Below are 13,735 nucleotides of genomic sequence, written 5' to 3' on the forward strand. Positions count from 1 at the left end.
TCTGCTGTAACAGCCTATAGGGCAGAACAGGACATAACGACCTCCACCACACGTCCAGAGTCCGAACCCAAATCAATTTAATGCCCCAGTACTTTTGGATTAAAGGAGAGATCACACAGTGAGTTGGCAACAAGGACACAGTCCTTTGCTTTAATGGGAGAGACAAGAGAAGGCAACAGAGAAGTCCCTGTTAAATAATACCTCGCAGACCTTCCATGTTTGCTTGAAGTAAAGTGTGGGTGTCTGGTCTGGGCCGCTGCAGGAAATCTCCACAGACAGGAAATGACGACTCAAGCACTTAAAATGTGCAATCACTAAAAAACAGCACTCTGCACTCTGGCTAGCTAAGGCTAGCTAGTCAGATAGCCCTAGCTAAAGTGAATTTATGCAGTGTTACTGTTAAAACATCAATTTTAATGTTCCTTGGAAAATTTGGTTTGTTAGACCACATGAATAAGGCAGGAGCTAAATCAAGTCATTATGTATTAAAAAAAAAAACAGTAACGCCACATTAACTTGTTCTACTAAAATGTAAGTAGCCTACAGTACCTTAGCTTACAGAGGGATGACATAACACCTTTTCTGCTTTGGATCACATTTTGGGATGGGGATGTCATGGGTCAGCAACGATTAATGCAGTCAGGAAGCACTGGAGTAAGTGACGACGTCACCAGGATGAGCTGAAGAGCACCGTTTCAATTGTTATTGTCTGTGCAAGCAAGAAATTGTGCTACTAACAACACACACAAACTTTAAGACCCAAATGCAGACAGGTTTTTCTGCAAAGCTGCAGTTTTTGTGACAATGCACCAACATGAGTGAAAATCTTAGATACCAGACAGGCACAAAAGAGACACAGCTCAATTATTTTTATTTTTCTGTGGCAGCACCTTAGGGGTTTGGACAGTGTATGGCCTCCTTTGAGACCATGCACAAATTCTGACCTATATGTGAATCCTATCCCCCGCCATGACTGTTCGGTCCCCCCTTCATCTGGGTTGGATTTTAGAGGCGCGAGGCAAAGAGTGTGACCAGCAGCGCGTGTTGGCAGAAGGAGGGGGGGATCAACCCCTGATTTGAATCAGGGGTGAGCTGGTGTTGGGGGGGTACAAAGACGAGTGGCAAATGCGCCTCTCTGCAGCTGTGGGCCTACGTGAGCACCAGCAGGAACGCTCTTGCTCCTCGTCTCACCCCCCCTCCCATACTCGTTCCCTAGCTCTCTCTCATCTCTCACAGTCATCCCCCCTCCTTTGCACATTCGCTGCTTCTAATAGACTTTCGACAACACTCCGAATCCTTCTTCTCTTTTTTTCTCTATCATAACTCCCTCTTTTCTCTCCCTCATGTTCTCAAACGGCGGGGACCTTGACAGTGAAAGATGTGTCGTGTTCGGCCAGCCAAGAGATATCTGAAACGTCTGCAAGGGAAAGAAAGGAAGGCAAAGGTTCTCTTCCCACACACACACACACACACACACACACACACACACACACACACACACACACAGCTGATTTAGCCTGAAATGAACTACAATATGAGGTGTGTGTGTGTGTGACATTGAGAGAAAGAGAGAGAGAGACGACAGACAGAGAGAGTGTTTGCCATGCAAAATAAAGTTTACCCATGTCATACGTACGGGCATGCTGCATGCATGGCAATGCACACACTCATGTGACTACTACTGCAAACAAAGGGCTTTAAGGCCAAGGTCAGAGGTGATACTATCAGAATGAGACAAGGAGGAGGAGGGAGTAATGAAGATGAGAAGGCAGAATTAATATAATGAAGAATTTGTAGATGATGGATAAAGCATTGGAGACAAAAGAAAGTATAAAAAGTTTATACATTGTTGTGTTATGTGTGAAAATGGGAGGTGAAGTCAGAGATGGCTCAATCATAACAGAGAGATAAAGGACTGAGCTCAATGGGCTGACTGTTCTTGTGCTCTTCAGCAGGTGCACTTTTTGGCAGTGGATGGGACTGGAAGGCCCGTGTTGTTAAGTACATACAGCCTGAAGAACAGCACTGACCTCTACTGGCTCAATGTGGATCTGTACATTATGCAAACTAATGTGCGATTCAAGGGGCTACCCACTCAAATCATTATGTATCTTTGTCTGAAAAGTATATAATCAGCCACTCCTCACATGGCATCATTCCCAACAGGCTGTTACAATAAATCTACAAACTACTTATTATGAACAAATGTACAGTGCACTTGAGTGTAGTGCACATAACTTGTCTAGGATAGTACTAATATTAAGTGCACTTAAGTGTAACTGTGTTAATGCCATGGTACTGATAAATGTGTCTGATACAGAACCAAAACTTGGAAGTGAAAGCTAAAAGTGAACTGAAACCATGTCGTCCACATCCTTATAAACTGCTGAAAGTGCATATTATATAAAAAAACAACTAAATCCTATTATATCTCTCTATATTCTTCAGATATTGCACAATAGCTTTCTGAGTGTCCTTTACCCCATCTCCTGTTTTTTCTAGTAAACCTTCAAGTTTCCATTTCCTTCCTGCATTACCTATCTTGATGATTTAGCCCTATACTCTCATTCCCATATTTCCTACAATGTAATAGTTTCTGTGGATTTACATTCCAAATACTCATCTGATTGATTTTTACCTAATAAAAACAATGTTTTATTTATCCCTGTAGGATCAAACTGGAGTCTGGTTAAAATGCTCTCCTCTCTTCGGTACCTTCTAGTCACACCCTGAGCACTGATATGTTTCTGCACACTGTAATATTTCCTTCCACTATTATCCTTGCCTCACCTGTCCTGCCATTTCATCATCATTTCTTTTTTGATTATCACCTTAGCTTCTCCTTTTCCAAAGGGTATATTTATAACTTTTGTTAGCTATTTTGTCTGCTCCATCTTTCCCTTTAATACAGTACCTACATGGCAGGTACCCAGCAGAATGTCACATCTATCCGAACCCTCTGTAATCTAAATAAAGCTTGATGGATTTCTAGCATTTAATCTTCTCTATTAGATTGCATATTTTGAATACTATAAAGAGCTGCTACATCAACAGTGTTGATTCTGTAGCACTCTGTTTGGTCTAACTTCCTCTACCCACTGCAACCATACAACAATCACCATCATCTCTGCCGTGTACACTGACACCTTAATCGTTTTCCAATGCTTGCATTCATTCTTGGTATATATATTCCAATTCCTACCTTGTCCTCTTTATCTTTAGACCTGTCTGTATAAATATCTAAATAACTGTAATACTTGCTTCTTATAGTATATACTGACTTGCCAAATGTCCTTTCCCACTCTCTTTCCATTCTCTCTTTAGTTCCATTATATTTAAGTCTGTCTCAATTTTTGGAAACAACCAAATAAGGATATTACTAATATTTGTAGGGGAGTTAAACTGGGCATTCTCTTATCTATCCTCTGATTTAGCCTTTGTTACCCAGCCAAAGCCATTACCTTTAAAACAATTATACTCCCAACATTCCTGAATAACACTATTTGCAGGGTTTTTATTGCCACGTCCACCACGATGTAGGCATGAGTTTGTCTCTTCTTAGGTCCGAGGGCACTTCTCCTAACTCAACCTGGATTGCCTTAGTTGGTTTGCATCTCATTGCATCAGCACAAATGCTTTATTAATAACTCTATCCATTTTCACTAAATGTGTTTTAGCTGCTGTTCCAAATACATAGCATCCATAATCTGTTGTTGACCTCATTAGAGCCCTATAAATATACATCAATGTTTGTTTATTTGCTCCCCAGTGTTTCCCCACTACTGCTCTCATTAGATTTATTACTTTCTTGAACTTGATTCCACCTTTTCAATATGTATTTTTAAGTTCCATTTGGGCTAATTACATACCCAGATATTTAAGATGATCTACTGTTTCCATCTAATGGCCATTTAACATCAGGTTCTGGTTGTCGAACCCTTTCTTCCTGGTAAATATGATATGACTTGCTTGGAGAAAGCTTAAAGCCCCACTTATTCAACCTCAGCAGGATCCCTCAGTGTTATTAGGCTTTTTTTACCATGTTTTTGGGCACACCTTAACATTTATTTGTCTGTAGTACAAGTCCTATAGCAGCAGGTATGTTTTTTTAAAAGCCAGAAGAACACATGTGATCCCAGAACAACATTTTTAGTCTGATGAGGCCACTGTAAATCAACATGGCCCATCGCCTAATGAGCACTGAAGCATCTAAATGATTGCAAACATAATGAACCACAAACTTTTGTCTGATTGAAGAGTGAAATGTATAATTTATTTCTGTAGATTCCAAGATAAAAACACATAATTCACTAAATCATTTCTATTTTTTTTTTAAGTTCTTCATTCCTTACACACATATTCATGACAATCATCCTGAGCAATTCAACATCCAGATCTTGACAAGACTAAAACAACAATCCTTTTAAAAAGCACAATATAAATGTAAACACCATTCACCTAAAAACAGACTATCCTGCTTCCTTAAAAAGAGCCCTTACGAGAAGTGAAGACTTGAGTGGAAATTCTGATGTATGATCAGTTTATCAGCTGCAGCTCTCGTGAGCTGTGAAGTACGCTTTGAACCCTTTGATTCTGCAAGAGCAGAACTTGTGAGAAGGATCACAAAGAATTTCAGATTAATGGCATAGCCAGATGCAAAATGGCATTCTCTAAGCAAAGATTTCATTACCTGGAACAGATAGTGCCATGCTTTTAAGATAACACAATTTAAGAACTATTCATTGCCACATCAGACGTAAGTCATGCACCTGCATCTGACGATGTACATGTAAACTAAATTAACATTTTATCAAGAGCCACTGCACTGAGGCAGTAACAGCTGTGTTCTTTTTCAATCTGTGAGCGGTCAGAGGAAGACATGAGGAATAGCGTTTTCATCATCGTCGTAGGCAGATCCCCGAAGTCTGCCACCTTTATAGAACCGGTGGAGGTCCAGTTTTGCAGGTTCAGAGACGTACCACATGACCACACCAGTGGGGTTCACCGACACCACAAAGTTAGTTTTGTCATTCAGCACCGTGATTTTCCCAGTGAAGACATCAAACAGCTGAGGGAAAGTAAAAGAGAAAATGTGAGTGATTCTCCAGCCATACCCATGCGCATTTAGTTAGCAAACTCCAAAATAAAAAAGGTTTTATTAATCACTTGCCCAGTGGATCAAATCAACTCAGCCATCAATTAATTGAATCAAACTTTACGTCTCACTGGGCATGAATTCACTTTTTCAAGACATCTGAAAACCAGAAGCATTCGTAATCAAAAAAACCACACAACCAGCATACAGATTACCAGGTTAGGTAATGGTGTACTGTAGTTAAATCATTTAGGAGAGATGAGATTGGAGTTTTGACAGAAGAACTTTATAGTCCATCCAACTTTGTGATAGAGAGCGCAATGATGTGTGCGAAATGTGTCATTAGTGATAAAGTATAACGCTCAGCTGCTGAAGTAATAATGGGGCAATGTGCAGGATATATCCGTAATCATGTGAATTTAAGGTTTACAACAGACAGACAGCCTTTAATTCCATACTGAAAGTCTAGTTTGAATTGAAATGTTTTAGTGTTGAAAATGAATCTTGAATGACTGTCAAGCTGTCAAGCCAAATTCCTAAGTGTAGAGGCAGGATAGTAAGAGACTGTTGTGAATGTGGAGAATACCATGCATTTATGTACATGTGTCTTATCTGCATTTAAAGCTTGTTCACACTACACGATTTTAAGTTCGATTTGCCAGTCGGTAAACTCGGCAACCGTCAGGCTGTGATCAGGGGTAAATCAGCGGTTGACGTTATGTGTGAACTACTCAACGACACATCATGACGGCTACCTGACGCATCGCTGACACATCGCAGACGGCAGCCAGATATCTAGCATTATATCTGGAGGAGTCAGCCGACTCAACATCTACATCCATCCAATGAGAGCAAGCAGCTGCTTTTTCCACCACAAAACCCTTTATTCTCCCCTCCAGCTCTCTGTAGCTCAGACATTCCCTGCTCCCTGCGTCCCTGCATCCATATTCTGTCTTTATAATAGGTATCTTTCTAATAACAAACAGCTGTTTCATGTGTAGGTTTGCATCATTTCCCGTTTCACATGTGTTTTCTTGACAAATTGTGGTTTGGAGACCAGCCGTCGGGTGACAGAGCCGCTGTCAGCTCACATAGTGTGTGACTCCCTGTCACCGATCAGTCACGTATTGTGAACGCCACAACGACTTCAAGACTCCTGTCACAAGACGGCAAGTTGTGTAGTGTGAACAGCACGGCGATCTGCCAACGCTGAAAGTCATGTAGTCTGCACAAGCCTTACATCATCACTATGAATAAGAAGTGATAACTGGAAAGCACTAAAGGCAGGCTGAAGAGGAGTCAGAGCCTGGGTTAGGGTGGGGTGGAATTTGGGGCATATAAAAGTTATCATCTGCATACAAATGCACTTTGAAGATAATGTTATTTATGTGTCATGTAATTAGACCCCTGAGGCACCCCATTACTGATGGTAAGAAGACTTGACTCAGCAATTGTGCTGTGACCTGTTCAAACAGACTACTGTGGCTGTAGTAAAAACAGACATGGGAGGCTATATAAGGTCACCATTAGGTCTACTACTATGCCTATGCAGACATACCACGGCTAAATATAGTGGAGAGGAGTGGACATTGATAATAGAATAATGTCTGCAAGACTTTTAAAGACATACCTTGTAGCTGCCAGTGGTGTAGTTGAGTTTGCTGAGTGAAGTCTTGTAGCGGTAGGGCATGTCATTACGACGACTGAAAAATACTAATGCACTTGCATTGCGTGACAGGGGGCGCCAGAACACTTCAATGCCAAACTTCTCCTGGCAGAAAGAAATGGACAAGAAAATGTGAATGTGCATTTAATTTCATCTGGAGAACTTGCAAGAAGCTGGAAGATCCATGCAACAGTCACCTTTACGATGCGTCTTCCCTGTATGCCCATGGGGTCCTGGTTGATGCTGATGGCCATTTTATTCTGCAGGATGGTGCGAGCCCCGCTGCTGATGGTGCGCAGGTCATTGGACATGAAAAGAGGAGCAGCCATGATGGCCCAGAGAGCCATCTGAGCTCGAGACTGGTCCATGCTGAGGCCAAAGTTGCCAGCAAGCAGCTGTGGAGGATAAAAATCACACAGTCAAGGTGTATTTTCTGTATTTTAGATGTCAAAATGGGTTCTGCTATGAATTGAGGGTCCTCACAAGGAAGTAAGTCTAGCTCAATTTAGTCTCCAGTAAATGACCCAAATTATATTTTTATCCTTTAATTTATTACCAGAATTTGATATTTGATGTTAGTTTGCTTATTTTTCTATAGTAATGAGGTCCTTGGCTATATGCTGAAGGATTATTTCTAGGATCCTACCCTTATTTACACACCATATTATGGAAGCCCCCTGAGAGGCAAGTGAGAACAAAAACTGTGTTTATAACTTAAGAACACGTGTGGGGAAAACATTTTGCTAGTTGAAAAAGTCAGTTTTAATTTTTCCATGCACTCTAAACAAGTACATATAACGTATGTAAGCATGTTACATAACATTACTGTCAAGTCTATCTTTTGGCTAGAAATTTATTTTAATCAGCGCTTCACCTAAAATACAACATGAATGCTTTTAGTCCTATTTACAATGTGGAGTAGTGGTGCATTTAAGCCTCTTGTGGGCAAAATGAGTTTTACAACAACAAACACTAAAAAAAAAAATGAACCTCACAGACCAAAACCTTTTCCACCTATTTTCACAAAATAAAAAAAGTAACTTTAGCAGAAAAGTTATCGTGGCAACATTTTTATTTTTTTTTCCATCTGTTCTTAAGTCAAACACAGGAGAAGAAATAACTCAGAATTTATTTTCCTTCATTCCCTCTTAGGGCTTAGTAAACATGTGACTATAGTGTCAAATAATGTCAATTAAACAAACCATATCTGGGTCGTTCCACCTTCCAGGTCCAGCTGCAGGTATCAGGACATCCTGGTTCTTAGAGAACCAGTCAATAATGTTAAGGACACTGTCCCAAGAGTCCTGGATGTCGCCATAGTTACGCCACAGGTTGCAGATCTCGCCCAGCTGAGTGTAGTTTACCTTAAAACATAAATCAGTTTCACATGGTGAAAAAGAAAAAATATAAATTGATCTACAGTCTACTTCCACTTCTAAAATAAACAACCTTTTCCAATGATGAGATATGTAAAACTATCAGGCCTAAAGCATCATATGGACAATATGAACTTGAAGACATCCTGATTATACCTTAGGTGGCAAGCCGCCCTGGTAGGCAGGCCAACTGCAAGAATAGCCAATGGGACGGCCGGTAGCATTTAAAGCCTTTGCCATTAGAGGGTAACCTGTCCAAGAGAGGAGCAAGAGTCAAACAAGATCAAAGTCAGCAACATCTCTCTAACCACAATGTTAAAGTCACTTCTTCATTTCTTACCCTGCTCTTGATCTGTGGCATTAGAATAACAGCCATCAAATTTAAACATATCCACCTCCCAGTCAGCAAAGGTCTGAGCGTCTATCTCGATCTTGTCCAGTGTGGTTCCGGGGTAGCCCCCACAGGTGTGTGTGCCCATGTCCCCATAGATCCCCAACTTGAGACCCCTGTCATGCATGTAGCGCGCCAGTCTTGGGATGCCTCCTGGGAACCTGAGGGAAAAGAGCAGTTAGTGGAGTATACTCTGTGTTTCTGTGCACTCAGTTGTTGGATTTGGTTCACACTTTCACCTTCCAGGGAAATTAAAGAGAAATAAAGATCAATACAGTGTACACTGCACACTAGCGAAGCTACTGACTTCTTGACTGGTATTTTTTTCTCTCCAAATAACTCTTAAAATCTTATTATTATCTGACTTTTATTCCTGCTCTGTCTCTCTCTCTGTGTGTGTGTGTGTGTGTGTGTGTGTGTGTGTGTGTGTGTGTGTGTGTGTGTGTGTGTGTGTCTCTGAGCATTCAGTATATATTATACCATTACCTTTTAGGGTCAGGTTGCAGCCGCCCCTTCTTGTCTCGCTCCATGGAGGACCAGCAGTCATCTATGTTCACATAGACGTAGCCAAGTTCCCTCCAGCCGTCCTCTGAAAGTCTGTCTGCCATGTCAATGAACAAATTCTCACTGGAAGAAGGACAGAAATGGTGAATTCGACAGTAGAATAAACATCTGCTTAGCAAATATTTTAACTTGCAATAACATACTTTTCTGGACATTTGGGGACAGTAAAAAGAAGTCAGAAAAACAATATTGACATGTCATCACCTTTTAATTTCATTTGGTTAACCTGTTAGCAAACAGGTTCTTATTTACATATCCAGCAGTTACGGATAAACATTAGCATTCATTTGGAGAAGAGTTCCTGGCCACCCTGGCAAATGTAAGTGCAGTCTTCACTCTCTTTCAGTTCTATTTTTGGTCTCCACCAACTCCTGAGGGAAATATCTGGCTTTAGCAGCTAAATGCACCACAATGTTCACCATCTACTCGCTAACTGTATCTGTATGTTGTTTGATGCTATGTAAGCAGTGAGAGTGGCAAAAACTGTGTTTCCAAAGCTCCACACTCAGCTATATTAAACAGGATGTTTGCACACAACTAACATACTTGAAGCATTACTCATTTATAGATTTCAACCGATAAATTGGCGTGCAGATGTTATTAGCCGATATGAGCGAATTGCAGATAAACTGGTATCTGTATTTGTAAACAGCTCATAAATGACCCTTCAAAAAGAATCAGAGAGATGGATCTTTCAATCACATTAAGAGTGTTGTCATTGCATAGTTTGTCCACCAGAGGGCACTCTGAAATTCCCCTGTTGGCAAAACAAAGCCATCACCTGACATAATCAGCTGTACTTTCTCAAAGTACTCTTTATAACGATACAAAAAAGTTTATTTTTAAACTGTTTTATGTTATGAAGTCTCATAACAAATGTCGGGGATAATCTTTGTTTATGTTAGCGGGGAAAAAACAATATCGCCGATATATTAGAGTATAAGAATTTAAAATTCTGAAATATCAAAAATCAGTATTGGTCTTAAAAATCCTATATCTTAATCATTAATATCTTTTATAGCTAAATCCACCCCAAGAACTCATGTTCTTTTAAGTAACACATTTATCTGTGAGATCACAGTGTGTAATGTTCATATAATGTTGCCTTGCCTGATGCAGTTTTTAGGGTCGTTGTCACAGTCAATGTCACAGCGGAATCGTTCCCAGGCCAGCCAGCCCATGGGAGGGGTCCTCATCACGCCATTGTTGAGGGCGAAGGTGGTCGCAGAGAGCGCAGAGGCAAAGACAAGCACTGCCACATGCATTCCTGCAGAGGAAAAACCATAAAGTTGAATCAGATGTCAGTGCTATATGCTGGATAACAACAACGTTAAGTACTGCCAATACATACTCTGAGTGACAAATAAAAGGCATGTCTGACATGCCTACCTCTCCTGAGTCTCACCTGATTGGGTGTGGTCTGATTGAAAGCAGCAACAACCTGCCAGGTGACTTCTCCCACCACTCTACAGTCTTTAGTCAGCTGACCAAATCAAACCGGGAAATCTCCGACTTCCCAACTACAAACAGTACCATAGAATGCCACCTGAAGTCAGATTTCCTATATGTGAACTTGAAGAAAAGGGAAATATGTAACCGGACTTCACCAGTAGCAGCTGAATGATGTCACACAACAATTAGATAATAACATATACTTTATTAATCTGGCAAGGGGAAATGGCATCTCCCATGGAAGCACATATTTAGCCATGCATTTCGTTCACTTTTGTCGTCAGGCACCACCATGCACCTGGAACGCTTTCTGTTACAAGGAGGATCCCTTAATTGACTTATATTAAATGTATTTAACATAAAGCTTTAAAACAGAGAGGAACTTGAAACATTATTTTGAAAAAGTTTGTGAAAACCAGTGTTTTCTGGTAGGCTATAGATTACATAGCCTACTTACTCACCATCGTCAAAAAATAAACATAGGCTACTTACTGGAAATCACTGACGGCCTCTCAGGTATGGGAAGGAAGACGAAAGCGAACAAGTTTCCTCAGTTCCGAATATCTGCTGTTATTTTCACTCCGCTCAGATTTTTAAACAAATTCTGTGATAAACACATCCCAGGCCGACTGTAAAGGCCATAGGTAAACACTCAAACTCAAACTGAGTTGCTTCTGTACAGTCTATGGTTTCTTCTATGGGATAGGAAGCGACAGTCACATGACTCTGCAGTCAGCTGACTGCAGAGCTGAGCGGCAAGGTGGAGGGGAAAGGCCAGGGCCGCGTCCCATTTACTTTTTTAACACCTCAGTTCTTTGCCTTCAATCAGTCCGTTCCCTGCTTTGTTCTTGCAAACACAAGAGCAATGAATGGCAGTTAACATTAGCAATTTTCATAGTCATACAAAAATAAGTCGTGGTACCACTTTCTGATTAAGGCCCCATATAAACGGTTTATAAGGTGTGTAGCAGGGTTGATAAATCATTTAGCCTACAATAGACCTTGTACTAGGCATTCTCTATGGGCCCCTCCCCGAATCCATGGCTATTATTCCAGGCACGCTCAGTCCCCTTTGACCCTCCAGTCCCTGCCCCTGCCGGTGTTCTGACGATATGCTGCCCTATCGAAAAATGCTACCTTATGTGTTCCCTTTTTCTATCCCATAAAGTTATAACTCTCACAGTATTATGACATCTTCTGTTTTTTGAATATATTGTAACATCATTTCAGAGGTAGCGTATTCTGATAGACTAATATCCCATATAAATAGGCCTAATGCTCCCACTACAGAATCATTTTATATTGCACCACTACTCACTCCATGTGTAGCCTAGCCTACTGTAAGGAGATGGGGAGCATGTTGAATAACGATATTATGGCATCTTTATTTAAGACATCAGGGGTAGCATATTCCGATAGACTAATAATGATTTTCTTTTTTGATAGTGCTGACGATCAGCCACTGTGTTGACAGCACGCCTAACAGCAAGGTTGCACAGATTTATGGGCGTGGAAACAGACCACGCTTGTGGGTCATACGCATGCGCAGAACCTGTGAGTAGCACATCTCGATAGGTAGCATAAATCGACAGAACACCGGTGAACTCGACAAGCTTTCCACAGTCGCTTCAATCATCCCCCGCAGCACTGCTCGCGTTGCGTAGTTGTGTCGTCAGGGAGTTGTATGGTTACCCCAACCCGCCTTCTTCTTACTCCACCCCCTCTATTCCGTGTTTTCCACCTGGCAGGTTTCTATCAGGAAAAACCTGCCTTTGAGATGCCCAAATAACAATGAATTACAACTGACAACCTGTGAGCAGGGTTCTCCTCATTTTTTTATATCGGGTCTCATCCCACTTCGCTTAATTGTCTCGACGTTTCCCTTACCTGTTTTGTTTTGTGTATTGGATACTTCTATCTGTTTGGGTCTCAATGAAGCCATCTGAGAAGTCTAGAGGGAAAATGACTCTTTGGTGGAACTGCTAACAACTAATGACAAGGGGCCACAAGTAAACTTTACTTTTTTAATAAAAGGTGCAGAAGCCAAAAATGGATGGAATCACTGGTTTACATTGTAACAATGTATTGTAGCCTATTTCTAAGCATGTTATATGTTTTTTATGTAAAATCTTAATCTGGAAAGTAACTAGTAGGGTAGAGTGCGGTACGACGCCCCCCCCCCCCCCCCCCCCCCTAAACTCAATGTTTATTTGCTGACACATAAAATAATATTTTATAGGGTTTTTTTGTATCTTGGAGATGGCCATGCTCAGGGTAACATAATACAAAGTAAAATAAATACCTACAGTTGAGAAATTAATTAGAATTTAATCAAATGTAAATTTTAGGAGAAAGGCATTTTTCCCAGCTAGTGGGAAAAATGCTGAGCTTAATGTCTATTTTCTGACACATTAAAGAACATTTTATTGATTTCTTTTGTATCTCTAAGAAGGCCATGCTTTGGGTAACATATTATAAAATAAAATAAACAGCTACAGTTGAAAGGCATTTTCCACATGGGGTAAGATGCCCCATTTTAGAATTACCATGGTGGGGCGTCTTACCCCAACTATAAGCTTTCAAATAGGCCTACATGTAGTGGAGTAAAAAGTACAATGTTTCCTCTAACATTTAAAAAAAAAATGAAATGTCATCAAGTACGCTGTGATGAATTTAACTCCTTTGAAGTTCTCACTCTTAAACTTGGAGGGCTGCAACCTATCATATTTGTTATAATTTATCGCTCCCCAAAACCGCCTGGAGGATTTGTATCAGAACTTCCTGAATTTTTATCTACTCTGGTTTTAAATTATGTCAGAATTGTTCTTTGTGGCAATTTTAATATTCATGTTGATGACCCCACCAATGTTAATGCAGCTGACTTTTTAAATATGGCCACTTCTTTTAACTTCAAACAACATGTCAAAGGGCAAACACATAACCGTGGTCATACACTGGACTTGGTTTTTACCCTGGGTGTCAGCATTTCCTCTGTGGAATTGGTGGACATGACCATATCTGACCACAGATGTATTGTTTTTAGCTGTGATTCGCCTGTTACTCATGCCGCCTCACCAAGCTCCATGTGTTCTTGCATCTTTAATGAACAAAGTTTTGCGCATTCTTTCAGAGCCAAAGCCAACACCTGTCTGATTCCAACACCAACAATCTGGTTGATCACTTCAATCATA

General features: G+C 40.7%; 1 protein-coding gene and 1 long non-coding RNA gene across 4 annotated transcripts; one reads left to right on the plus strand and one right to left on the minus strand.

Moving 5' to 3' along the window:
* The first annotated feature begins 1,361 nt into the window (after positions 1-1,361).
* Positions 1,362-2,991, plus strand: LOC123978106. Its single transcript, XR_006826871.1, has 2 exons — positions 1,362-1,444; positions 1,953-2,991. It is a non-coding gene; the product is annotated as an uncharacterized LOC123978106 (long non-coding RNA).
* A 1,532-nt stretch (positions 2,992-4,523) lies between these two features.
* On the minus strand, positions 4,524-11,301 carry LOC123978167 (alpha-N-acetylgalactosaminidase-like). 3 transcript variants are annotated; one of them, XR_006826893.1, is made up of 11 exons: positions 11,037-11,301; positions 10,498-10,664; positions 10,203-10,359; positions 9,015-9,155; positions 8,478-8,689; positions 8,294-8,388; positions 7,964-8,125; positions 6,959-7,156; positions 6,726-6,866; positions 5,171-5,254; positions 5,011-5,068 (listed from the first exon to the last, which is right to left on the minus strand). XR_006826893.1 is itself a non-coding variant. In XM_046061325.1 (10 exons), the coding sequence occupies exons 3-10, from the start codon at positions 10,355-10,357 to the stop codon at positions 4,868-4,870; spliced, it is 1,305 nt and encodes a 434-aa protein (XP_045917281.1). In that variant the 5' UTR covers positions 10,358-10,359; positions 10,498-10,664; positions 11,037-11,294; the 3' UTR covers positions 4,524-4,867. The 3 variants fall into 3 exon arrangements, 2 of the variants coding, with proteins under 2 accessions (XP_045917281.1, XP_045917282.1); XM_046061325.1 differs by lacking the exon at positions 5,171-5,254 and having other exon boundaries at positions 4,524-5,068; positions 11,037-11,294; XM_046061326.1 differs by lacking the exons at positions 5,171-5,254; positions 10,498-10,664 and having other exon boundaries at positions 4,524-5,068; positions 11,037-11,297.
* Positions 11,302-13,735: the final 2,434 nt, after the last annotated feature.

Source organism: Micropterus dolomieu, linkage group LG10, assembly GCF_021292245.1.
Source record: "Micropterus dolomieu isolate WLL.071019.BEF.003 ecotype Adirondacks linkage group LG10, ASM2129224v1, whole genome shotgun sequence".
Lineage (NCBI taxonomy): Eukaryota > Metazoa > Chordata > Actinopteri > Centrarchiformes > Centrarchidae > Micropterus > Micropterus dolomieu.

Excerpts from the sequence above, each read along its gene's own strand:
- LOC123978167 (XM_046061326.1), bottom strand. The coding sequence starts at position 10,357 with ATGCATGTGGCAGTGCTTGTCTTTGCCTCTGCGCTCTCTGCGACCACC. Across the intron at positions 9,156-10,202 it reads GACCCTAAAAACTGCATCAG|TGAGAATTTGTTCATTGACA; the intron begins GCAAGGCAACAT and ends TCCTTCTTCCAG. Across the intron at positions 5,069-6,725 it reads ACACCACTGGCAGCTACAAG|CTGTTTGATGTCTTCACTGG; the intron begins GTATGTCTTTAA and ends ACTTTCCCTCAG.